The 27,165-nt window shown below is 35.1% G+C and overlaps 1 protein-coding gene and 1 pseudogene across 5 annotated transcripts in view; one reads left to right on the top strand and one right to left on the bottom strand.

Annotated features, from left to right (window-relative positions):
• Positions 1-2,324: 2,324 nt before the first annotated feature.
• Positions 2,325-27,165, bottom strand: part of CLINT1 (clathrin interactor 1) — a 65,908-nt gene continuing 41,067 nt past the window's right edge. For 3 of the 5 annotated variants that reach the window (XM_027081417.1, XM_027081419.1, XM_027081420.1), the window contains 7 exons: positions 25,204-25,381; positions 21,386-21,632; positions 19,250-19,319; positions 11,939-12,013; positions 7,871-8,163; positions 5,798-6,002; positions 2,325-4,592 (listed from right to left, as the gene is read on the bottom strand). In XM_027081417.1, coding sequence (XP_026937218.1) covers positions 4,246-4,592; positions 5,798-6,002; positions 7,871-8,163; positions 11,939-12,013; positions 19,250-19,319; positions 21,386-21,632; positions 25,204-25,381 — 1,415 coding nt within the window. In that variant the 3' untranslated portion in view covers positions 2,325-4,245. The remainder of the gene's footprint in view (positions 4,593-5,797; positions 6,003-7,870; positions 8,164-11,938; positions 12,014-19,249; positions 19,320-21,385; positions 21,633-25,203; positions 25,382-27,165) is intronic. The other 2 variants (XM_027081418.1, XM_027081421.1) reach the window with 2 other exon arrangements.
• Positions 24,574-24,774, top strand: LOC113606941 (uncharacterized; annotated as a pseudogene).

Raw genomic sequence — 27,165 nt, 5'->3', positions numbered from 1 at the left:
TTTAAAGGGTAACAAATGAAAATTATGTTTGCCCATCAGGACTTTCAAATCCATTCAAAATCCCTGGGAAACTTAGCATCTGAATTGGCTGCATGCTGATTCTTCCCCCACTGGGGTAATCCAGTGCAGTGTGAAGGGGTGCTAGGAGTTACTTATTATGTCTCTGAGAGCAGTGCATTAGCAAGGCTGCCATTTTCATAGAAGGAAGACACATAAGAATTAAGGTCATAATGAGTTAAAAGTAAACATAAAATCTTCTTTTAGGGACTTCCCTGGTGGTCCAGTGGTTGGGACTCTGTGCTTCCACTGCAGGGGGTGTGGGGTTTGATCCCTGGTTGGGGAACTAAGATCCTGCAAGCAGCCAAAAAAAAAGAAAAGAGAAAGAGAAAATAATCCTCTTTTATGTTTTTGTTCTTTTAGTTTTTATATCAGATTGCTTCTCTGGATATTAGAATAACAAGATCTTAGTCAAGAAAATTGCAAGAAGTCAATAGAAAAATTGAGATCTCTACTGCTTCTAAAAGCTGAGAACATTCTGAGGGTTATTTGTGTGGCAAGTCAAGAGCTCACTTTCATAGTTCTCTCCCTCACATCTGCACTAATGTGGTTAAGTATAAGTGACTCAATACATTCACAAAGCAGTTCGTTTACAATTTGCTTGTCGGTTAAAAAAAGAAAGTAGAATTAAATACAGGCAGATAGGAAAATCCTCAATTAGAAATCAGCTTAGTAACAGTCTCTCAGGCTTTCTTTTATTTTTAAACTTTTTTTTTTTTAATTTATTTTTGGCTGCATTGGGTCTTCGTTGCTGCGCGCAGGCTTTCTCTAGTTGCGGCGAGCAGGGGTTACTCTTCATTGCAGTGTGGCGGCTTCTCTTGTTGCAGAGCACGGGCTCTAGGCGTGCAGACTTCAGTAGTTGTGACATGCGGGCTCAGTATTTGTGCCTCGTGGGTTCTAGAGCACAGGCTCAGTAGTTGTGGCGCACGGGCTCTAGAGCGTAGGCTCAGTAGTTGTGGTTCACGGGCTTAGTTGCTGTACAGCACGTGGGATCTTCCTGGACCAGGGCTTGAACCCGTGTCCCCTGCATTGGCAGGTGGATTCTTAACCACTGCAACCAGGGAAGTCCCTCTCAGGCTTTCTTAACTACACACTCCTTTTAGGAGTATGAGGTTTGGGGGTTTGCTATGCAGATTAAATGACGTGCATGTGAAACGGTTAGCACAGTGACTGGCACATAGGAAGTTCCTGATATGTAAGCACATTTGCATAAATAATAAAAATGAGAGGCAGAGAAACATTTACAGCATATATATGTCAGTGCTGCTGATAGCACTTATTTTAATTATCCAACACTTCCATATTTTAAGTTAATTTTAGAAAAAATGTATTAGGGCCCAGAAAAGTCAGGTCAATTGATCAGGGTGTCACACAGACAGTGAGGGCTTGAAATGGGATTAGATCTGTCTGCTTCCAAGTCCATGCTCTTTCCACAATGCAGTGCTATCTCCCAGGAGAGCTGAAACACAAAGCCAGTTTATTTCAGAAATCTATTTACCATAAGGTATGTTCTGTGCTTAGGACAGTTAGCTTTATTCTAGTGTTTCAAAAATATTTGAGAAGAAAAAGGTATTAAGCCTTCCCTCCAAATATAAGTAACTATAGGCCTCAACTTATTAGTGACTAGCTCCTAACCAACGGCATTATGGGGTATCATTCAGGCAATTTATTTTAAACAAAAAAGTAGACATCCCAAGTACTGTACAAGAACACTGTGTCTATTTATGGTTCCTGAAGATCATATCAGAGAAGTAAAAAACATTTTAAGAGGGAAAAAAATGAATCTGGAATGGCAGGGGAATTTCACACATTATATGTAAATTGCAAGAAGAGTAGCTAATTCCTTCTCTCCACAAAATAGTAGGCAAAATGAAAAACAGATACAACAGAGAAGCTATTGAAAAAGGAAAGAGGTACAGGATGGGCAAAAGGGAGCCCAAAAGACTATTAAAGAAGAGTATTTTCTTGCCAGCTCCAAACTGTTTTGGGGTATACAGACCTTTCTTTAGGTATCACTTAATAACCCCTTCAGAGACAAGTCATTAAATTGAATGGAACCCCAGTGAGGCAATTCTTGTTTTCTTCTTTCAAGGGCTCTGAAACAAAAAACACTGGTAAGACAGCAGACTGTATGTTGAGGTACAGTAATAACTAAGGTAGGGGTTCCCTTCTGTCTTCAGAATACAACATTGGAAGAAGGCATAGTAGTAAAGAAAATGCTTTAGAAATAAATCAGTTTTATTAGAAAGAAATTTTAAACACGAAAGTTTAGAAACAAAATATTTATTTCCTTTAAGAACCATACATATTCGAAAAGGTGATGCCATACCTCTCAATTTAAAGAAAAAATTCATTTAAGATTGCGGGTTTTAAATATCAGTGAAGATATTCTCCAAACTGCCACCAGAGCCTGGCTTGATTGCTCTGAAGTAACAACACTTGAAAGCTCCTATTCTTTGAAACTAATTTAAACACATTGAATTGTTGAAAGATTAAAAACCACAGTCAGCTAATTACACTCTCTCTCATCTCTTATTCAGCAAATGAATCACTTTTCATTACCACTTAGCTGAAGTACATGAATTTCTGCCTAATTAGAAATGTTGTAGATGGAACATTAGCAAGAATGGAGCAGGTCAGGATATCTTTGCTGCTTCATTTTTAATTCCTAACAGCAGTCTGATAGGAAGGAATAGAGAAGTCATTAAATAATTTTAAATTATTTATAAAAATTACTTTGCCCAAATTATAATTATTTCTTCCCCAAACGGTCTCTAATGTCTAACATAATGAAAGAAAAAGCAGTTCAACATTGATTTTAATGAACATTTTAATGTTATGTATAACAGAACTATATTATGAATACAATGGAAACAAAGTTTTATCAATAAAAAAAATTTCAACACAAAGTGGGGAGGTAATAATTTGATGCCTATATTATAGTATTTATTTTAAAAAATATTCCCAGCTTAAGGGTGAAACAATTTTGCATTCCAAACTCTAGAATCATGATTTTCATGTGACCTTAATGCAGAATTACAGCAGGAAAACAATTTAATTAATTTCCTTTATTTGCCATTAAATCGATAAAATCTTTGACTGCTACAGGTCTCCTTTAATAATATATATATTTAACTCCTCTCTATTGGAACCATATTGCTAATGCCATATTATATACACTCAAAACCAAAACAATACTGTATAAAATCTAAAAGCCAACATTGTTGAGTTCTAACATTTATATTGAAGGTCTTAATGGATTTTTACCCTTTTCAAAAATTTTTTGAAGACACCAAAAAAAAAAAATAAATATTTTTCTTTTTGACTGTTCCTGACTATTACATGGTGGCTACAGGGATAAACACAGAAGGAAGCCTTGCCAAGTTATCACTGCAAAGTGTAAATAATGACTGCTAAGAACAAATAAAAATACTGGAGGTTTGTTTTTTCTTTTCTTTTAAAGGAAACCATAGAGCAGTCCTGAAAAAAATATTTTTCCGAGTTCTGCACAGGATAATTATAGCAGAAGAAATGGGAAAAGCCCCATAGCTATCACCAATTGCTTAAAGAGGTTTTGTTACAATAAAAATTTGGATAGTATAATAGCAGTATTGCTGGAACATTAGCAAAAGTATATACATTCCAGTTACCTTTGATTTAGCCATAATCACATATGTATGCCTTTTTTGGACAAAAATATATATTTTTATAAAAAACTGATCATCCAACTTTAATGATTTCATATATGGACTCAAGAGTGGTAGTAAAAGGAACAGACCCAATTGTGACAAGGCAATTCAGGGACAGAAAAATCAAGTTCTTCAGGAAAAGAAAAGTATAAAATTAGAGATTCAAACACATTTATTCAGCCCTATTCTAGTATTCCCACATATTATGATATTAAAATGGGCTCCTCAATTTATAAAGGCTTTCAGTGGTCTCACTGCCCCATTTGTGGTCTAAGTCTCACTGGGAAAAATGATTCTGACTGCCTCATCTGAAGCGCCCTTGCCTGGCCATCTGAAATACTAGATATTTTGCTTTTATAAAACAACCTTTTTGGTTCTTAATGTAGGTTTATTTTAATTAATTGATGAAAGAAAGAGGAGTTGACTAGCATTTTCCATCCCAACATCACCTATCTGCACCACTAAAAATCCTTCATTCAATCTGCTCCTATACAATCTCTTACTTGCTAAAGTTGGCGAAATTTGCAAAGGCATCTTGCTTGGGTTGCACAGTTCCAGAAGTCATGGCTAAGTTGGGCATGCCCATTCCCATTGTGCCTGTCAGGCCCATCCCAGCAGTTGACATCCCTATGTTCATGTTCATGCCCATCATGCTCTGGTTCATCATTGGACTATTTCCAAGAGGGGCCATTCCCATGGTGCCAGTCATCAAACTGGGCATGCTCATAGGCATGGGTCCCCCCATCAGAGGGTTAGTTTGGGGCCGGACAGGAAGCATGTTCGATGGAGAACTGAGGTTTACAGCTCCGAAACTTTGGGTCATCACATTCATAGGCTGTTGCATATCTAACAGCAGAAAAGAGACAAAAGAACTTTATCACACTGAATTCTTAGATTCACAGAGCAGAAAAATAATACAATCTTCCTGACCATCAATACTTGTAAGCTCCAATAAAATTACTTTATAGTGATTTTTTTATAAGAGAAGTCAATTAACTTGTATTGTTTACTCTTGAGAAATATTCAGTGGCTGTTAGCTCTGATTTCCCCAAGATGTAGAAACAGTAAGAGTGGGCTGGCAGAAAACATCAGGCAATTTAAAACCATTCCTATAAAATCTATTACTGAATCCGACCTAACAAGTTGTCAAGAGCTACTGTGTATCAAAAACCTTAAAAAGTTTATATCCTTTGACTCCCTCTATTTTTAGAACATTATATTAAGGGAAAAAATCACAAGTAAAAAGATTTATACAAAACCATGGAGTTATTTATAATAGGAAAAAAGCTGGAAACAACTGAAATAACCAGCAAGAGAGGAAATGCACACTAATATGATGGATAACTATAAAGATCCAAAAATCACGCTTTCTTTTTTTTTTTTTTTTTTGCGGTACGCAGGCCTCTCTCACTGTTGCGGCCTCTCCCGTTGCGGAGCACAGTCTCCGGACGCACAGGCTCAGCGGCCATGGCTCACGGGCCCAGCCGCTCCGCGGCATGTGGGATCTTCCCGGACCGGGGCACGAACCCGCATCCCCTGCATCGGCAGGCGGACTCTCCATCACTGTGCCACCAGGGAAGCCCCATGCTTTCTTTCTTTAAGAATATTCAACACAGAAAAAACAATAATGTTGAATATGAACTGCAAGAAACAAAATATAGACAGAATGATCTCAAGTATTAAAAATGTGGTTAGAAAAGATGGACTGTGAAGAAATATGAATTAATGGTGATTATCCCTGGATTATGGAGTTCAGATGATTTTTATTTCTTGACATATCTGCCTATATTAAAAATTTTTTCTCAACAAATACTTTTATTTTAGTGATCAGGCTCCCAAAACTCACCACCATACAATAAATGTTAACATGTCAAGAGCAGAATACAAAGCAATTCAATGTGCCAGGAGCGATACCAGGTATTATGTGAAAACAATCTTAAGTGAATACACAGTTGCTTTCAGTAGTTTTATTTCATGGCTTGAAGTAGTCCTGGCATGAGGGCAAAGGATTACAAATACACAAAGAAATGGGATGTCTTGCAGTAACTTACTCTGTTGTTGAATCATTGTATTGAGTGATGGCTGCTGGGGTTTGGAAGGCTGCATACCAGGTAGTAAGTTGTCTAGGCTGATGTTTACGCTGGGGTCAGACCAAGTAGAGGGCAGGGTTTTGCTGACTGACTTCTGGACCATATCTGTATTCTGATTATAGAGAGGATTAGGCTTCTGCAGCACTGTGCTAACATTTTGCAAAGGCTGGAAAATAGAAAAATGCTCTAAAAATTAAGCATCTGCTCTATAAAGATTACCAGACGGCAATTTAATCATAGTAACTCGAAATATATACTAGACTTTGTAATAAACTCTTGAAACCAATAAGAACAACAAATGTTCTACATTAAGGTCTTCAATATCCTGAATCACCAGCTTCCCATAATATTCCTCTGAAGTCCAAATCATGTTTGGGGTGGGGAAAAAACATATGTACACTAACAGTTATCCTCCCATCACCCCAAGTCTAGAAGCCACAATCCTGGGGCAACTATTAACTTCGGGTTAGTACAACTTTAAGGAAATATACAAGTGGAAATTTATTCGTACAAAATGGAATTCGGGGTATGATTTCTCATGTTAAAAAAACAAAACCATCAAAACAGCAAATTACATTCCACATAACCTGACTGACATATCCCTGCTCCATGTATATTTCTATTGCCTAAAGCAAGCAACACTAGTGGAATTTGGTACAGTATGGACCAATACAGAAGAAAGGAGAAATTCAGGAAAAAGCAGCAGAGGTGCCTGGTAGTTACTACCAGAATAATTGTAACAAGGACAGAAAAAGGGAAATAAATACAAATAGGAAGAATAATTTAAAATGGACCAATGCAAAGACTCACAACACAGTTGCAATTAAGATTGAAAATTAGTAGATTGGCTTTATGCTTAGACCATATGAAAGAAACAGTGAACTGGCTTGAGTTTGTTCAGTTCAATTTAATGGTACTGGTATGGCTTTCATGTCCTTTTTCTTAATGTTAGGTCTAATATCTGTTATACAGATCAGTCACCTTTCTGCTTCTTTCTTCTCTTCCTTCATCCTAACATCCAAAACAGGAGATTCTACATATTAAAATGAATAATTAGCATCATAAACAAATATTCAGAATAGCCTGAGTCAAAAATAGCAAGTTCCTCCTGATACAACTCAGACACATATATTCTGCACTTGTTTGAATTCTAAGCTAGTATTAGGTAATTTAGATTTAATTTTAAAAAGTGAATTTAAAAGTTCCTGTTTAGTTATTTTCCTTTATGAAAATAAGAGTTGAAAGAAGAGCCTATATAAGCATTATATAATGTAGAGCAGGTCCAGAATAGGGAAGAACATTCATTATTTTAGAGAATAATTTTCTATATTAGCAATATATCTCTATTCCTTCTTCTTCTTGTTTTTTTTTTTTTTGCGGTACGCAGGCCTCTCACTGTTGTGGCCTCTCCCATTGCGAAGCACAGGCTCCGGACGCGCAGGCTCGGCGGCCATGGCTCACGGGCCCAGCCGCTCCTTGGCATGTGGGATCTTCCCGGACTGGGGCACGAACCCGTGTCCCCTGCATCGGCAGGTGGACTCTCAACCGCTGCGCCACCAGGGAAGCCCCTCTTTTCTTGTTTTTAATGTCTTTAATTTTTTATTTTTAGGCCGTGCAGTACGGCACACGGGATCTTGGTTCCCCAACCAGGAATCGAACCCACATGCCCTGCAGTGGAAACACAGAGTCTTAACCACTGGGCCACCAGGGAACTCCTCTATTCCTTAATCTTAAAAACAATTTTTTAAACTATTAAATTCCAATTTGTTTATTAGTTCAATAAATTTTCAACAAATGCCTCCTCTGTGCAAGGCATCACACTTGGCTTTGCATGGACAGCAAGAAGAGTGAGAAGGCCTTGCCCTGGAAAACCCAAATGACTATTCCAGGGTAGGGACACAAGGTAAACGCAATGTACAAAAGTAATCTATGTGTCACTTGCTTATTTTTCTGTTTTATGCTAATCTGCCATTAGATAGTTAGAGCATCTCAAAGATTATGAATCACAGTTTCCAAGGGAGGCAGACAACTTACCTGTGATCTTGACATGGGCAAACCCAGACCTACAGTATTAGTGCTCATCATAGAGAAATTCATACTCTGGGAAGATGTCATTGTTGCCTGCGATGAGCCCATAAGATCAAATAGGTCTGAAGAATTTGAGGCAGCTGGAGGTGGGCCTAAAGCTGGTTGTGAGCTACTGACAAGCTCTACAGCTGGCTGTGAGGCACTGCTGAAGAGCTCACCACTGGCAGCAACAGGGCCTGACGGGGCTTGGTTGAAGGCACTCCAGTCACCAAAGTCTCCATTCCCACTTGCTGCTGTTACTGAGAAAGAAAAAAGGGTAAGAAAGTTTCTGAAATGCACAGACAATCTTCCAACTGAAACAAATTAGAGCTGATCTGTGTCCATCCAGATTAACATCTGCAGGTACCATCTCCATCTGGACATTATTCTTTCTCATGAATATTCCACCAGTGTTAACAAGGTGGCAAAGAAAAAAAACTTCCACATATAAAGTAAAATCCATCTCTTGGCATTGGCAGGTCTGAGGTGACACAAAGAAATTACAGAAACTAAAACTTTCCTTCAACCTAAGTTTGCATATCAAATAAGTTTCTAGCTAAACAAATATGAACTAGCCTGAGATCCCCAAAAAACAAGAAAAAAACCTCTAAACTGGTTAAACTCTTTGCTGGGAGATCCAGAATCTTCATGCAAGGAGTAACTCAGTAAAATCAGACAGTTCAGCTCATTTTGTTCAATCATTATTTGGAAAGGTTCAAAGAGAAATCAGACTATGATTTATACCATCTCATGTAAATAAAACCCCAAATTCATTAAAAAGAAAAACCCAAAAACTCAATACAATTAAGACTAGGATTACTAAATTTCTGTAAGAAGTTCTCACCCATTTGGCCATGCTTCCACTGACAACACAAAGGCTACAGAGAGCCATGATATATAACCTTAGTACATTGTTTACTTCAAATGGGACTGTTCAATCTATTTAAGTAAAAAGCAGGGTATAGTCTTAAGAGGGGAACTCATGCTAATATTTAAAAAAAGAAACAAAACTATCACTATGCTTGAAAGTATAATTATAACAAGTTTAAGATTTAATGCATAGAAAAGATTTAATGCATTTAATAATATAAAAATTAATAGGTTAGGGCTTCCCTGGTGGCGCAATGGTTGGGAGTCTGCCTGCAGATGTGCGGGACGTGGGTTCGTGCCCCGGTCTGGGAAGATCCCACATGCCGTGCAGCGGCTGGGCCCCTGAGCCATGGCCGCTGAGCCTGCGTGTCTGGAGCCTGTGCTCCGCAACAGGAGAGGCCATGGCAGTGAGAGGCCCGTGTACCGTGGAAAAAAAAAAAAAAAATTAATAGGTTAATTAATAGACTGAAATATTTAAGAGAACGGATTTTGTATTTTACTGGCTGTGTGACCTTACTTAACCTTCTCTGTGCCTTTGTATTTTTATTTTATTTAAAGGAGAGCTTTTATTTATTTATGTGGCCACACCGTGAGGCATGTGGGATCTTAGTTCCCCAACCAGGGATCGAACCCATGCCCCTGCAGTGGAAGCATGGAGTCTTACCCACTGGACTTCCAGAGAAGTCCCCCGTGCCATACTTTTTAAAAAATCTAAGTTGCGAAGACTGAATAACTTAATATATAGTAAGTGCCATTTGAGGTTTATTGTTACTTTGGATTAATCGTGAAAAGACAGAGGAGAGGCAAAGCATCACACTTTCTTTCCTTTAGGTATGCCATATAAAAGTATAAGTCAAGCTTCTATAAATTCTGCATACATAATACTAACTATTTGGAACACAATAAATATAAAGGCAAGTGATACTTGCAAAAAATTTTTTTTAAACTAGGCTATACTAAGTAAACAAACCTTGCTTTAAGAAAGGGACAAACAGATAAATATGAATTAATGGAAGTTGAAAAAAGCAAAGGTGAAGAAAGAGCTACATATAAACTGTCATCTGAAAGCGAACAGTATGTAGCTCAAGTTAATTTCTTTGCACTATATGTTCACTTACAACTAGGAAATAAAATTTGTGTAGCCTAAAAGGTAACCACCCACTATGATATTGTGTCTCATTATGCTAAATATCAAGAGAACAATAACATTAAGTCTTTAAAATTATATGTTCTATTACCATTTTGTAATGTAAGCACCCTCAAAAGAGAAAATAATTCACTTAGAAACCCCAAGTTCTACCAACAATTTAATATAAGAACTGGGCTGATATTCATTACTTCGGGGTTTTGCTAAAATATGTCTTTGATCTTCTTTACAAAAAGACTGAATTAAGAGTTTTACAATTAGTTCTATGTATTAAACAATTTAAACTAATTTAAGGAAGACTGCTGGATAAAGGTAAACTTTATGCTGATTTTCTATCTGCTTGATCTAGAAAACAGAATAAGAATGGAAACTGGGGCAAAATGTGTTGCCCCATCTGAAAACTTTATCTGAGATGATTAATCATGGAAGGAAGAGATTTCTAGTGAGGCGTATATTGTTCAGCAATCATTAATCATTGTTGCAACAGTTTCAGCCCCTTGCGTAATGGTGATCAGGTTATGTTAATCACGTAAGATGAAGAGATGTTATCACTTAGCAACATTAACATATTTGAATTATTTGCATAGTAGCCAACTTTATATACATAAAAACTTTGAGAATTACACAGGCAGTCTGTAAAATTAGGGCAATGTTCATTTTCCACTTTGATTTGCCTATAGCAAGGTATTAACCCTTACAAGGTATAACCACACTTCTAAAATGAAGCAGTTCATTACTCCACAATCCTGGTTTCTGGGAAATACTTGGAATTTACACAAGTGGTCCAAATAACCCAAATCACATTAAAACCTATGCGTCTTTCTTCCTAAATCCTCACTAACCTAAACTAGACAGTACTAAATATAAATTTTAATCCAATTAATGGGGATAGATGACTCTACTTGAAATGAATAATAAAACTAATTCAGTTAAATATTTCCTCCTTGCCTCACCTCATGTTTATGATTTTTATAGCTAAATTTTTTATATTATCTCTCAAACTTCAGACTGACCAAATTTTATGGAAAAAAACATTAGAACCAACCCCTTTACAACCTAAAAGACACTTAATAATGAACTCAGACCCTATTCTACACGTCTCTACAGACGTTACTCTATCCTTATAAAGAACCATGACAAGTAGCATTATTCCCAATTTTAGAAAGGTGGAGGCTCAGAGGCTTTCATAAAGTTAAATAGCTACCAAAGTATATGGCAGAGGTAGTAAGATAAAAATATTAATAATAAGGGGGAAAAATACAAGCCCTTCACCTCAGTCCATTATGGTTAAGCCTATATTCTGCTTGGATGTTAGTTGTTTTTTTTGCCATTTTAAAAAAATTGAGGGTGTTAATTGACACATAACATTATATTAGTTTCAGGTGGACAACATAATGATTTGATCTTTACAAATATTGTGAAATGATCACAACAAATCTAGAGTATTTTAAAATTTCTAATTTAACATGGAATGAGGAATTCTTTTTTGCCTGAGGTTCAACTGCTCACATTTAAGGATATGCCAAAATGAAATTCAGTTATTTTTCATAGAAATTCTTTTAAGATGTCTATATTATAAAGAAATGAATTTTGGTAAGATGGTCTGCCCAACTCCAATGTCCCTGAATTTCATTCAAGAAAATCATATAAGCTAAACATAAACCATAATATTCTTGCTGCTAAAACGAGATTTATACTTATTCACACTCCCTACGCACCTACTCCCTGCCCCCCCCCCCCCCCCCAAAAAAAAAACAAGAGTCACTTATGAGTGAGGGCAATTTTATTTAGGTGTACCTGAGTAGTCTGCAGCCAGATTAATTCGTCTGGCACATTTAGGATACTGGCCCAATAAAGTACCTTTGTGAATAAATTCTTTGGGAATTGGGAATTATAAATACTACTACAAGTAGAAAATGGCCAAAAGAAGCAGATGGGGGTGGGGTGGTGAAGGGTTGTTTTGTTTTGGTAACATTTCCACTGCCCCTAGATTTCTGGCCAATCAAATCATATCGTACCTTGGGAAGGGAAATTGCTTGATGCAGCGGCTGAGCCAAAGTCAGCAAAGCCTCCAAATAAATCAGCTGATCCTCCTAGAAATTAAGTATGAGGAAAAAAAACTGTCAGAACCACAGCACAACTGATAGCACTTTTAGGAAGCCATTTTAGCACTGCACTCAAAAAATACCCAATACTAGAGCCCCAAGACCCATCATAACAGCTAGTTAGTTGATCCAGCTTTTCATGTCACCATGTTCCCTTTAAGCTACCACAGGACAGACTCTCTTACAGTATCCCTCAGTTCTATAACTAGTAATATAATAGATACTACAACTGTGGTTACAGTTACCCCTTACTCACATTTCACGAACATAATGTAGGCATGCAGTTTATCTGGCCAATTATGCTCTTTATAAGAATCTTCAATGGATGCTAAAACCTGGGTAAAATGTTGCTGGGTAATCAAATCATCACTCCACAGATTACAAATAAAAAGAGATTAAGCTACTTTTACAGGGCAGAAATCAGATAGATACCACCTTAAACAAGTGCTCAAACTTAATGTCACTAATAATCGGACAAAATAGCACTCATGGGTCTTCTAATATAAAGGGACTAAAAAAGAAATCATCACCCAAATTCTTCCCAAAAATATTTAACCTGACTCCAGTCATGAAGAATGAATCAGACAAATACAAATTGAGGGACATTCTGCAAAACAGCTCTCAAGACTCTTCAGAAAATGTCATCATAAAAGAAAAAGACTAGGACCACTCCAGATTAAAGAAGCCTAAAGAAACATGGCAAGTAAATGAAATGGGTGATCCTTGACTGGACTCTGGATATTTAAGTAAGTGCTATACTGAAATGACGTAATTGAGACACCAGGGAAATGTGAATATGGTCTATTATACAACAGTACTGTTTTACTGTTAAATTCCCCAAGTATGATAATTATATTATGATTGTGAAGGAGAATGTCCTTGTTGTAAGGAGATATACGCTGAAGTATTTTAGGGGCAAAATGTCATGATGTTTGCAATTCTCTCAAACGGTGCACAATAAATAAACAAAACCAAAAAAGAACTAGAGAGAGACAAAGAAAATGTGACAAATTTTCTGCAGTTTGACTTTTTTTTAAATAGAAGGGGAAAAAAAAAAACCCAAAAACCCTTGAAGTTGATCTGCATAGTAATCAGTTTTAATAGCTATAGGAAGAAAAATGAATGCAATGATTTACGTGGACTATTTTTTCCTATTGTTTACTTGCAAATATTTGCAAAATACTTGCATTTTTAATCCTTGAAAAAAAAACCAGTAGCTTTTTGCTACTTCCAGACTGGTGTTTTTAAAGGGGTGAGATTCAAATCATAAGGCTGCAGATCAATCTGCATGCATAACATCACATTCTTATACAAATTTTCATTTGTAAACACTAAATAGGTACGAATATTTACTTTTATCTATAATTTGAACAGTAACATTGTTAAATTTTATATTCCACTTCTCCTCAATTCAGTTATCAATGAAACAGCAATAGTCAAAGGATCTAAAACCTTAAATAGTTGTCCTTATTTTTGTCCTTAAAGATTTCACCTCTTAAGAGTCACAACCTTAGAAATTTAGAGCAGCAGTTCAATTATAGTGCTTTTACTATTATGTGAACATTATATAGGTTACATCACAGCTGCTTAGCCTGCAGTGCTTAGAAACTAGCCAGGTGGGACTGGAACATCTGGGCTGTACTCAAATACCACCAGGGACAGCTTCCAACATCTGGTGCCATTTCTGAATTGTCTTATCGCTGCAAGACATTCTGTCCCATCTGCTACACTCAACTGGGTTAATTAAACTAGAACCATCTCCCCTTCTTAATAAATAGCCAGCAGTAATAAAAGGAACAAATCAGTTTCTGACACAGGTGAACTTGGTATTTCTTTTTAATGCACATTTACTGTAGTCAACTATCAGCAGGCCTAACAAATTCCTTATTCCTTCACCTCATTACAGATTCACATATTCACATATATACTCACTCACCGTGAACTAACTTCCACCAAGGCCAAGGTTCTCTACTCCTAGCAACAACTACAGCTTATATGTCTGCTTTTGCTTTATCCAAAGGAAAATATCACAGTGATTTTTCTCTTCTTTAAAGGTACATATGTCATAATAAATGTGACAACAGGTACAAAAGATCAATGAGCTATATTTTTAAACTATATAAACAAGCACATATATTAATAAAATCTAGCAGGGAAATCAATGGTGTGAACAGTTGCTGCTTAATATTCATAAGTATGTCTTCTGTAATATTCCTTCATGTTAAAAATATTGATCAAAGTATACTGTTAGGTAACAGAATGATAGTTCATCTTTTATTATAACATTAAGGGATTTGAAAATAGGGGATTATTTTCATTTTCTTCATCCAAGCAGTGAATAAACATCAATATGTAATTTATTATGCCAAATGAGTTCGGAATTTTCAAATCTTATCCAGTCTGGGCTACAAAGAAAATTCATGCTGTGGAGTATAGCACTGAATACTGTGAATCACATCTTCAAACTGGGTGACATATTTTATTTTTGTCCTATCCTGAATTTAACATTTCAAATAATTATTTTGTTATTCTATTGCTCTACATTCTAACACCTAAGCTAAAATTATACTATGTTCATAACTTGTCTATAGCAAATATTATTCTTTCCATCCACACTGCAGGGAGTTTAATTTCAAACATGACTAATTTAAGAACACTGGAGGTAAAAGAGTGGAAACACACATAAGAATTTAACAAATAGAAGCCACCTTTCCTTGAAAAGGATTTAACTTTTCTCCATCTTCTGAAGTGCCACAGATTATACTTCTACTGTGTTTTACATAATGTGATCCTCAACTTTGGAAACTATCTCAGAAATTAAAAATCTCTTATTTCATTTAGGAAAAGTTTCTCCCTCCTAGGAGGGACTATCCAAACCTATATGCATGATGTTATTCATACCAATGCCTTAAATTTAACAGACATTTTCTATACTTAAGCATTTTTCCCAGGTAACTTCTATCTAAGGGAATTTAAGTAAGAGTCTACCAAAAATTGCTGCATGTGGAAGACTGCTAAATTTCACAATAAGAGCTATCCTTCAAGATTCCCACATGAGAGGTGTCATTATAAATGAACCATTTCCATCTGCCTTTTCAGGGAAGCAAGGAGGTTATTTACAGTCACCAGCTGGGAACATGTATTTTCCAAAGCAACACTGTGAACAGGAAAAATATAGTTGAACTAGACAGTGCTTTAACTATAAATGGAAATATTCTTTAATGAAGAATTTAATCTAGATTACGTTATGAAAACTTTTGCACAAGGAGTTCTAATAAATACAAAATTAATAGAAATGACAAAAAATTGTAAATATATGATGAAGAACTAATATAAATAAGTTTTTAAAAAATCGATAAGGATAAACAACCCCAATTTAAAAAAAAAGGACAAAGGACATGAATAGACAAGTTACAACTAGCAATATAAAACCATGAAAAGTTTCAAAGTCAGTCATCAAACACATGCAAAATAGAATGAAATATTATTTTCTCCTTACCAAAATGGAAGATTTTGAAAGATGCTACTTCACTACTTTATAACAGAGAGAAGTTTGGAAACAAATCAAAACCTAATGTCCAAAAAATAAGAGGCTGACTGGTCAAGTAAATTACAGCATATTTACATAATGTTAAGATTATAAAGCAATTAAAAGGTCTGTAAAATACCAACTATAATAAAGAAATGGTCATGAGATTTTAGATGAAAAAGAGTTTACAAAAAAATATAATAACAATAAAATCTTTATCTAGAAGCCTGAAAAAGATTTGCAACATAATAAATGCTTTATTTACAATGCTTGGTGTCAGTTTATTTATCTCTTGTAAAAATAAAATACAGTGTGTGTGAGTTGTGGAAAAAAAATAAATAAATAAATGCTTAAATAAAATATATTGACTGATTATATAGAAAATGTTTAAAGAAAGACTATTCACCAAAATTATTAATAGTTAACTTTATGCACCTAAGTTACGGTGAATTACTTTTTTTCCATAAAATTTCTAAAATGAGCACACACTACTTTTATATTAGTGAAAACAGAATATGGTAAAACATTTTATTCTTAGTAAACTTAGGTTAAACTAGAGACAACGCCCATGAAAATTCTAATATGTAAGTTGGGTTGTAATAACCAGTAACTTGGCTATAACAAGGTGGTTCACATCCATGTAAATATCCTCAACTAACTTTAGTGATAACGGAGTACAAGGCAACAGGTTCAAATGTAAATGTAATGAACATTTTGGATTTTATACACGTTAATCTTAAAAGATATTTTTTAACAACCAAAAAATCAAAAGATATTGCAAGCCTTGTAAAGTCTTTATATTTTCTCTTCAACCTCATTCATTGTACTAGAAACAACTTATGTAGTAGTATGTTAATCAAGATCTGAATTCCTTAATTACAAAAGGGACAAAAGGAGACAACGGAAACTCTGAAGACGAGATATACTAAAAATGAAATGGAATGGTTCTTGGCATTATATTTGTAACTGGCTTATTTTCTAAATACATTATTATTCATTTAAAAAATGTTTACTTAGAGACATACTATGTATAAATGTCACCAAAATATCATTTGAGTACAGATTTTAAAAGAACATCACCAGAGTGGGACATTTATCATCAGAGTCTCAAGAAAATCTTGATGAATGGGTTTCACATGTGTACTTTTAAACTGGTTGATATTCCACAATGATTTTACCACATATACTTCTGAAGATGCTAACAAAAAGGATGAAATAACACATAAAAAAAGAAAATCTGAGCATTTTCTCCAAGGAGACATTTATCTGGTGAATGGTACAGAAGCTGTATCTGCTTAGGTTTACAGTTCATGTCCATATTACTTGCATGACAGCAGTATTATAAATATAGGCACATATTGGAAATGACACCCAAATGGCATACCAAATAGCAATGCTGATATGGTAGATTCTTAGACTTTCTTACATGTAGGTGCTAAAGATTTAACATCCAATTTTTTTTTCCACTGCTGAATTCAATTTAAAATATATTACTACTAAAATATTTAAATAGAAATTCATAGTAATGAAATTCATCTTACTGATTGGAGGGGGTTCTACACAAAGTGGTTAAACTGTTTCAAACAGGAGTGAACTTTAAAAAATAATTATGGGGACTTCCCTGGTGGTGCAGTGGTTAAGAATTCTCCTGCCAATGCAGGGGACACGGGTTCGAGCCCTGGTCCAGAAGGATCCCACATGCCGCGGAGCAACTAAGCCCATGTGCCACAACTACTGAGCCTGCACTCTAGAGACCACGAGCCACAACTACTGAGCCCTGTGCCACAACTACTAAAGCCCGCACGTCCAGAGTCCGTGTGCCCCGCAACAAGAGAAGCCACCTTAAACGAGAATGCAACGAGAAGCCCGCACACCTCAACAAAGAGCAGCCCCCTCTCGTGGCAACAAGAGAAAGCCCGTGCACAGCAACGAAGACCCAACGCAGCCAAAAAAAAAAAAAAAAAATTAATTAAAAAAAAAAGAGTGACCGTGATAATAAACAGTGAACAATTAAAAAAAAATTTATGATGTCAACCCATTTTCGGTTGGTTTTTAGAAATTATTAAGATAAAAACATTAAGGCAAGAAATATTCCAAATTTCATTCAGACTTTGTCTCAATTACTGTATTAATATTAATTGCTACTTCTATTTAATTAGCCAATCTACTGCTTGCACTAGAGAAGAAAAACCACTCAAAGGTTTCTTGCCAAGCAAAGGAAGCATGCTGGTATTTAATAATTCTCTCTGTTCAAAGCAATCTGGCTAACACCAAGGAAAAAAGTTAGATTCACTCATCTGACCTTCCTAGTTAATTCTTCTCTGATTGCTCCATTAAAAATTTTCACAGATGCATGAAAAGGGCTCTTTAATATTTCATACCAGGAAATCCAAAATAGTTGATATTCTGTGACACTAAGTCTGTATTATATGACTACATGCTAACTACCAGTTAATACTACTATGAAAATCTTCAATGTACAAAAAGACAGCACATAAATTGTTAAACAACTAATGTAGTTGTTTGCAAACTTGGGCATGACAGTTCAATAGAGTTTAAGGAATAATTTTACGTAGTTACATTTACAGAAAAAAGGGAGTGGGAACTGAAGAATCTCAGAAATTGGATTGAACCAGACACCCGAGTAAGTTCATACCTAGTCTAAGAATTAATTTTATGATAGTAGGCAAGGACAGGGAGAAAATAATAGGAGACTTTAATCATATGTACTAAACTATCAGTGAGAAGTAATTTTCATCATAAACACTAATGTAAATTTTAAAACAATTCAGTTTTGAAAAATTATTACACACAACTAGAAACAACAGATTTACTTTGACATTATTTCTATGCCAATCTCGCCAGTTACATTTTAATGTGAAATGAACTTTAAACATAAGTTTTATTTCTTAAGCTGTTTTGACTTGCAGTACAGTTTATTACGACTCCATAATCATCAAATGCAACCTAAAATAATCAATTTTCTTGAAAACAATTTATAGGGAATTACTCAAAAAAATCTAGCACATACTGGACATCAAACTGAAGAAACCATTAATCTTCTCTGTGAGAAAATCTTGGTAAATGGACTATTCTTTTGCTGCAGCCCTCTTTGAAATATGTCACACTTTCACAGAATGCCCCTTTCCTCCAAAGCACTCTGTATGTTTGTAACTAGGTAACTATTTGTGACTCTTTGGTTAATGATTACTTCCTCCACTTGACCTTACCGTGAGGGCAAGAACTGTTTTACTAAGCATTATACTGCAAGCACCCAGGCCAGTGTCTGGTTCGATAAATGTTTAGTGAATAAATGAATGAAAAGTTTAAATGAACTCTAGGCGTGGGTAGTTTGACAGCCAGAATTAAGATTTATGGAAAGACAGTGAAATGGGCAGAGCAGTCCATTTTGCTTATAGAAAAAGCAAAGGGACCCCAAATACTCAGTGCTAAAGAAATTGAGAGAGATTACTGAATTACCAGTCAAATATTTAAGTGCTCACCTTCCTTATTTAAGGCAATTAAACACTTCCTCCCAAATAATGCTCAAAGTGAATTAATTTCACATTAAAAATAAATCTAATGCAAAAAATTTTTTTTTAAATTTTCATTCCATCTTTTATTTGCCATTAAAAAAAATTACTCTGAAACCAAGAATACTATTGATAAAAAGAAAAGGCAATATGGAAGCTTACCTGTTGATTGGCTGGTGCCATCAAACAGATCAACAAGGTCACCAGATGACTTACTGCTAGGCACTGAAGTCTGAAAACACACACAGAGCTAAATAAGCTTAGAAAACATATTTCTACTATTTTTTTTTAAAAAAATCTGCTCTACTCATCTTTAATTCCCAACTGAGACACAAATACCTGTAATTATCTTAATAAAGGTAGATTTCCTTTTCTGAAAAAAGAGAAGTGACCTTGAATCCTTATGGAGAGATAGTATTTTTAAATGCCTACCATTGTAAAAGTCCCTAACATCCACACTCCTCTTTTCCCTAACTCACTTCTTTTCGGAGATCAGACAAGATTAGGCATGTCCACTACTCCTGGGTTACTTTCTCATTTCTTACTGCATTTCACTCTGAAAAAACATACCTTCCAGATCCCACTCAAATCTTAACACAGAATCACTTGAGAAGCATTAAAGAAATATATATGCCCAGCTCCATCACAACATACTGAATCATAATTGCCCAGGTTGGGATCTTGGTCTGTACAGTCTTAGAAAGCTCCTTTAAGTAATTCCAATGCATAAGAAGGTCTGAGATCTACTGGACTGGAGGCCAACATCCTATCTAGCTCAGGTCAGTATAATTCTATGTTGGTCTGATATACCTTGACATCTGTTTTATATTTAGTTCCCAAACTAAACTGTGGGGCTGGAGTTGTAATATGATTTTTCTCCTATACATAGTTCTAAGCACCCTAATGCATAGGTCCTCAATGTTCAATACATACATGTTAAATTAGAACAGAAGTGCTAGGCAACAGGAAAACACTGTAAATTCCTAGGCATGTTAATTTGAGCTTTGAAGATTAAAACACTATATACTGTGGTTCAAAAAGGCCTTGAGGTTGAAAGAGATCTGAAGCAGCTGAGTAACTTGCTGAGAACTTCAGAGTTCTATGCATTTTTTTTGGTAATAAAAACAAAGTCAAAAAGCTTACACTATAAATTTAAAGTATTTATGGCAGGGACATACATTCAGGCTGTACTACATATTGATACTTAAAATCCTTTTAAGATATAAAAGTCTCAGTTTACTGTTAAAAAAAATTATACAGGTTGGATGATTTTCCCCATGCAACCATAAATGAACTCTTCATATAACAGCCATCATGTATTATTTGGGTTTTAATTATGACTATCTACCAGATCTTAGACAGTCATCAGTAAGCAACTGTATCCACAGCAGGGGAAAACTAAGACCACAAGGAAATAACACATCCATTTCCCCCTTTTAACTACAACTAAAGTTGAGTTGTAATTTTGAGGTTTTCCTCAAAACTAAAAAGAGCACAATATGGGTGAAATTATACACCAGAAGATATGTGGGAAAACTTGACACGGTTCTTGACACTAAGTAGGACTAGCTTTATTTTTAGAGTCACCTGCAATTTGCAAGATACATTAGAAAAATATTTTCCCTAGCTTTCAGCTACATTTGATGCAAAGATACAAGCTGGGTGAATACTAGTGGGGGGAGAGTAACAAAACAACTATTGAGGCTTTCAGGGCAAACCTCCCTCTTAGGCAGATTTCTGTCCAAAAGACTAGCTTGCAGCCAGGTATCTATCAATCAGGTGGATTTCATTTCTGTGCGGAATAAAAAGTGAAGACAGTTACAAGAATTAGTGCTGCTACTAATCAATACTGACCACAGGGCAAATAAACCTCCTTTTCAGAGGAACGATCTCTGTATTAAACAAGACCAGTTCCGCTATATAACTACTTGTCATGTATACAAGTGGTCATTTCTTACAATTTCCAAACACTACCATGTTTTCCTTAGTGAATCTCACACTTGGTACCAGTGGTGGTGTCTAGAAGGAAACAGATGCACTACATTCTGATTCACAGCCTTTCCCAAATGAACCAAGAGTGTTATTACTATTTTCATAGAAAGTACATAGATAATCATTCAGCAATTGGACAGGTTTCTTCCTCCAAAGAGATTTCTTATTATTAATGACTAATACATGCCAGATGATCTATAATTAATATGATTACCTAGAAATGCCTGAGACTACTAATGCAGTAATTCTAAAAGTAATTTATAAGAATAAAACTGTGTATAATGTGTAAACTCGTGCCATTCCCACCTTAACTGAAGACTGAGGTGTATGAGCTGAAGCATTCTGATCTGGACTTGCTTTGTCCCCTGTGTAATGTGCTGCTGCTCCAAGATCAATGGTTTTGGAAGGATTTGCTGTGCGCTTGTGTCTTGTGGTGGTGGTCTCTGTGGCCTGTGTGATATGGATATGTTTTGTCGTCACAGTCTCCTCTTCATCTTTGAATTCACCTTTGGGAGATCTGCCTCTTCTTGCTTTCTTTTCCTCATCACTGTCACTAAAAGATATTAAAAATGAAGGAAAATAATAAGACTAGGGATTACTTTAAAATGGAGCCCTCAGTGATTTGAGCTAAAGAATTTCAAATGTAGTAACTCCAAAATTCCATACTTTGACTATTTGACAGGGATCAAGAGAATGTTATCTAAGCTATCTGAATAATCATATGTATGCACTGGGGAGCGGAAGTGGGAACCCATCAAATTCCCCAGGTAAGTCTAAAACACTGCTACAAAAAAGTATTTACATAAATGTGTACAAATAAAAAAGCCTGAAATAATTCAAGTGCTTATTTATTATAGATTTAAAGCTTAATTAAAAAATAAAATAGCAGGGTTATTCTCATATCAGAATCAATTGATTAGAGTCTAGGAGCTCAAATAGCTGCATTTGATAACCATTTTCTTGAAATGGACTGTGCAACAACTACAGTTCCATTTATATAACATGATTCTGTCACTGACTCTCCTATACTAATGCAAATATATAATAAAATACTATAATTTCGATGGATATCTTTTAAATATTATCCTATCTGCATTCAAATGATTAAACTCTCATCTGTAAATGCAGAAAAATGAGGTAATGCACTTTACAAGAACTGTGCTCTATTTTACTATATAGAATCGCGAGATCAAATTTTCACAAAACTAAGAAAACTGCTTCACAGAAAATTTAAATATATTTAAAATATTTTAAAAGAATTCCTTTTCAGGCACATTCAAAGATTTTTTCTTCTTCTTAACATGCGAAAGGAAAAAAATACAGAACGAGTAAAAGAACTGTGTTTTTCATATGCCCCAAATTAAATATGTCAGTACTAGTGTGCTCTCCAGTAATGACGCATTGGGTTTTTTTTTCTGGTGCAAGTAGGACAGAGAGAGAAATTGCCTGAAATACGTTCCATTACCTATTATTTCTTAATTTCAGAGTAGGTGGTTTAAATTATAAATATTCTGAAGTAAAATACTTAAAATTCTCCTTAAAACTATGACTATTATTACTGATGCAATTTAACTCGGACTAATCTAAAGCAATTTCTACTTAAATATAAATCAATTTGGAACCTGTATAAATCAAGAATCAAGAAGAATGGCTTCCCACACTGAGCAAAGGGGTTAAACGTATTTTTATCTATAAACATTTTAGGGAATCTACAAGTTCTGATCAAGTGTTCAAAACCCCTTGTCACTTACTAATTTCTCAGCAACAAATGACCTAAAAATTACCACCATCAGTCCTATATCTAAGACTGAAACTTCTTACCTTTCTGATGTCCAATTTGATTATAGTGCAAGGTAATTTCTTTACAAGGTGAGAATATAAACCTTACTAGCACACAATGAAATGAAAGCTTCAGATATGATCAGTGTTCAAGAATTCCTGAATCTAATAATGAGCTATTAAGTCTAAAATTCTGATAACATGCCAGATAGGTCCCATGCAACTTTGTCTAAAAATCTATTCTTCTCTCACATATACTCCAAGATGTAAGTCCCTGGTTTGCTCTTTAGTTACTAAAACAAATAACATACACTACATTTTCACTCTTTTAAACCTGAATATATAAAAGATTTAGGAACTCTAGCAGATCCTGTCTTAGAGGCAAATGTAGAAAAGAAAAAATCAAGGAAGAAACAGAAAAAAAGAATAGGAAGACAAAGCAAGTAAAGAAAAATTGTGGGTGGAGGGCAAAGAAGAGAAAACAAAACAAGAAGGTACATAGTTAGATTTCTAACCAGCCTACCTACCTGATTCCCATACTTCTTCAGGAAATAGCAACAGAATATGTGGCCACTATGTTTTCTAAGTCAAACCAAAAGTGTGAACACAAAGGCCACAAGAACATTAAAGAGGGAAAAACAGCACAGAGTATTTGAGGTAGGCATCGTTTTCCATAGTTTAGTTATTTATTATTACCATATGCATACACCTTCAGTATAAAAGAGCTAGAAATATAGTTGTAAAATATATTCAAAGTATTAAAAATAAATTCTGGTTCTTCAAAGGTCATATTCCAGAAACAGACAGGAATTCCACAGATTTAATAAATATGGAAACGTAATGAGAAGACACTAAAATATTTTAGAATCTGAATAGTTTCAAAATTATTATTTTTATTTCTTTTTAATGACCCCTAAATCTGAACTGTTAAGATTTTTTTATAAGAGAAAAAGAGATGGTACTTAGTTACAAGAACTCACTTGAAGTTTTGGTCGCATCTCTGCGTTACTTTAGGCAAGTTCCACACAGCCTGACTGGGCTTCAGTTCTTACTCCCCAAAAATAATGGTAAAATCCTTGCTCTAGACTATCTAATAGAGATACAGTGAGGCACAAATGACAAAGATCTTATAAAACTTGCTTTGCAAATTAAGTGCTACATATATTGCCCTTATAACTGGCAGAAAAACTAGTTAATAGCTATATTGGTAGGTAAGAAAAAGTGAATGCTAAAAGGTTCCTAGCACTGTTCTATGTAAAACTAAATACAAATACCCCACCATTAGAAAATGTAATCTATGAAAATACAGGTCATACTCGAAAACATTTTAGTCCAAATATCCATCTGGAGTTTTTTTTTTCTGGTATAAACTGACACAGAATCTTAATGAAATGTCACAGGAAGAATTTTCAAACCCCTAACTTTTGTTTAAATCTAATAAAATAATAAACTTCATTATCCCTCAGCAATACCTTAGATCCCTGGATCATCAGATGCCCAATTGCAAAATAAGCTATTCAAGTTCTTACTGGGAAAAAAAATGCCAATAAATGGCCTGAATAAAAACATACAGGAAACGTGATCAATTTTAGAAATAAATGGACACAGACAAGGAAAGTGTGTCAATACTAAATGCAAATGTCTGACACAGCATCTTATAAACAGCTGCACTGTATATATGTGTGTGTAAATACACACACACACACTATATATATATGTATAAATCAGCAGCAAATATACTAAAAATGGAACAATACAGTGAAAATTCGCATGACCTGGGAATTCCCTGGCGGTCCAGTGGTTAGGACTTGGCATTTTCACTGCCATGGTCTCGGTTCAATCCCTCGTCAGGGAACTAGATTAGCCTGCCCCCATGCAAGGCTGACATGCAAATTCATGAATTTTTCCATATTTTTGCACAAGGCATTTTTAGGGGAGTGAAACTACTCTGTATGGTTCTGTAATGGTGGATACTATGCATTTGTCAACTATACAACACAGTAAACCCTAATGCAAACTGAAGAGTTTAGTTAATAATATTGGTTATCAATTGTTAATAAATTAATGTACCACACTAATGCAAGATGTTAATAACAGGAGAAACCGTGTGTGTGTGCATGCATTCTTGCACTTGGAGAGGTGGGGTTATGCAGCAACTCCCTGTACTTTATGCACAATTTTTCTGTGAAGCTAAAATTGCTCTAAAAAATAAATTAAAGAAACAAACAAATAAAGCTGAATTTCAGATAATGCCAACACCCAAAACAAATAAAAAAACCCAAGACCCAGCTGTGTCAATTTAGTTCCCTTTCCAAGAGACCCAGGAGACAAAGTGTTAATAATACCTGCATCTTTCTGGAGAGTCTTCTCTATCTTTCCTCCGGAACTTGCTGATGGTGTCGTCAATTGTGCTTCCAATTTTATCACTCAGTTCACCTAATTTATCACTGAATGGAAAAGCACTCTTGCTTTTATCCCAGTCCTCATCCCATTTTGATTTAGGCTCAGGATCATATCGTTCACCTATATAAAGCATTAAAAAAAGAAGCAACTCTAAGGACATTAAATTCAAAAGGTGTCTATAGTCCTTATTTCTGAAACTTTTCCTCATAATAAAATAGTTTTCAAAGGAAAACAGAAAGCTCCCACAGTGCTGAATCAACACAACTGCAGCAAGGCACAGCATGTAGTGCCAATCATTAAGTGGCAGGAATGCAGATTCAAAAGCTTTTGTTTATGAAAACTAACACAACCTTAATGCACAGCACAGCATATCAGGAAGTTCTTAAGGGCTGCTGAAAGGAGTAGAGGAAAACACAAAAACCAACATGAGCTATATAAGCAAAAGAGAAATGGAAATCTTTTGTTTTCACAAAAGTCACTTAATGCATTATATTTCATTCCCATTTCTTAATGGTTTTTCAATTATTAGAAAAGCACTGGACAGCAACAATCTCTTACAAAACACAAACTACAGGAAACACTACTCTGAATGCTACATATCCCAATATACTGTAAAGACTCATAACTGTCATTCTTTACCATCAAACTAGAAAAATAAATGTAATTCATGGCATGGGAAAGCATCCTTCAATTATTTTAAAAAGAAAAGAATATTCTAACTACCAAAAACTATACAGACTAGAATCATGAAATATGCTCAAGCAGTTCAGAACAGTGATGATCTATTCAAACACCAAGTCCAAACATTATGCGGGGACTGGCAAAACCTAGGGAGCCTCTGTGTGAATTTGATAATGGAGATAGTAGATCACTGGCAGTGAAAAAAAGCCCCAAAATGTCAAGATTTGTTTTAGTCCTTGACTTTGAGGGCCTAAAGAAGAGACAGGAATTACAGGCGCTAAATGGACCCTCTTCCATTTTCATGTCCAAACTCAACAAAAGAGGCAAGAGTACAAGGTGCAGAAAAATCATGCGTGGTTAAAAAGAAGACCGAAAATTAAGGCAGGGTGCAGAGAAAAAGGAAGACCAATGAGAAACAGCAAAATAATCAAAAGGTGGATAACTGAGCTTTTGTTTAAACTTTGGTTAACAAGTTCTGATGGCATACATGCCCTTTGGAGATCGAACAAAACCATTTTGCTGAATTACTCAGTAAAACTGCAAAGCCAAAATTTTCTGTGAGAGTTTGAGGATTTAAAAATATGTCTACTAAATCTGAAAGTGACCACCAACTTAAAGAGAACATGAAAAAAATGTTTTCTAGACAAAATTTAAGCCAGGATGGTATTATAAAAATGAATGGCTCTCCAACAATGTATATGTACACTTCAATAACAATGTGATGAACTAGACTTTGAAAAGAAACAAATTTACAGGATAAATGAAAGCAGGTGAAAACTAAATTAGCACGGTGGACATCATACTAAATGAGTGCCAGAGATACTGGATATTGGCAAAACATTATCTAATGTCAAAATAAAAAGCATGTAAAATAGTTAAAGTTGATTAAGTCTCTGAATAATATATATAACATTAAAAATAATTTATAAAAGAAGGCAATGCACAGGACATTCAGCTCTATCTCTAATGCAGATGATGTAATTAGTTCACTCTAAGTCTAAAAACTTACTCAATTGTCTAAATTTATCTAATTATATATTATGCTGATTAAAAAAAGGACTACTAGCAAGTAGAATGAGGAAAGGAGTGGCAAACAGCTCTTTCTACTCAAAAACACATTAAACTGCTAAAGCTACTTTGAAAAATCTAAAGAATAAAATATTTACTTGGGTAAATAATTGAAAGACTTCTTACTCCCCTAAACAAATAAAAACTCCAAAACA

This window comes from Aethalodelphis obliquidens, unplaced genomic scaffold (assembly GCF_003676395.1).
Source record: "Aethalodelphis obliquidens isolate GAN/ISIS:26980383/991018 unplaced genomic scaffold, ASM367639v1 scaffold45, whole genome shotgun sequence".
Taxonomy (NCBI): domain Eukaryota; kingdom Metazoa; phylum Chordata; class Mammalia; order Artiodactyla; family Delphinidae; genus Aethalodelphis; species Aethalodelphis obliquidens.
This window is presented reverse-complemented; position numbering and strand designations above follow the sequence as displayed.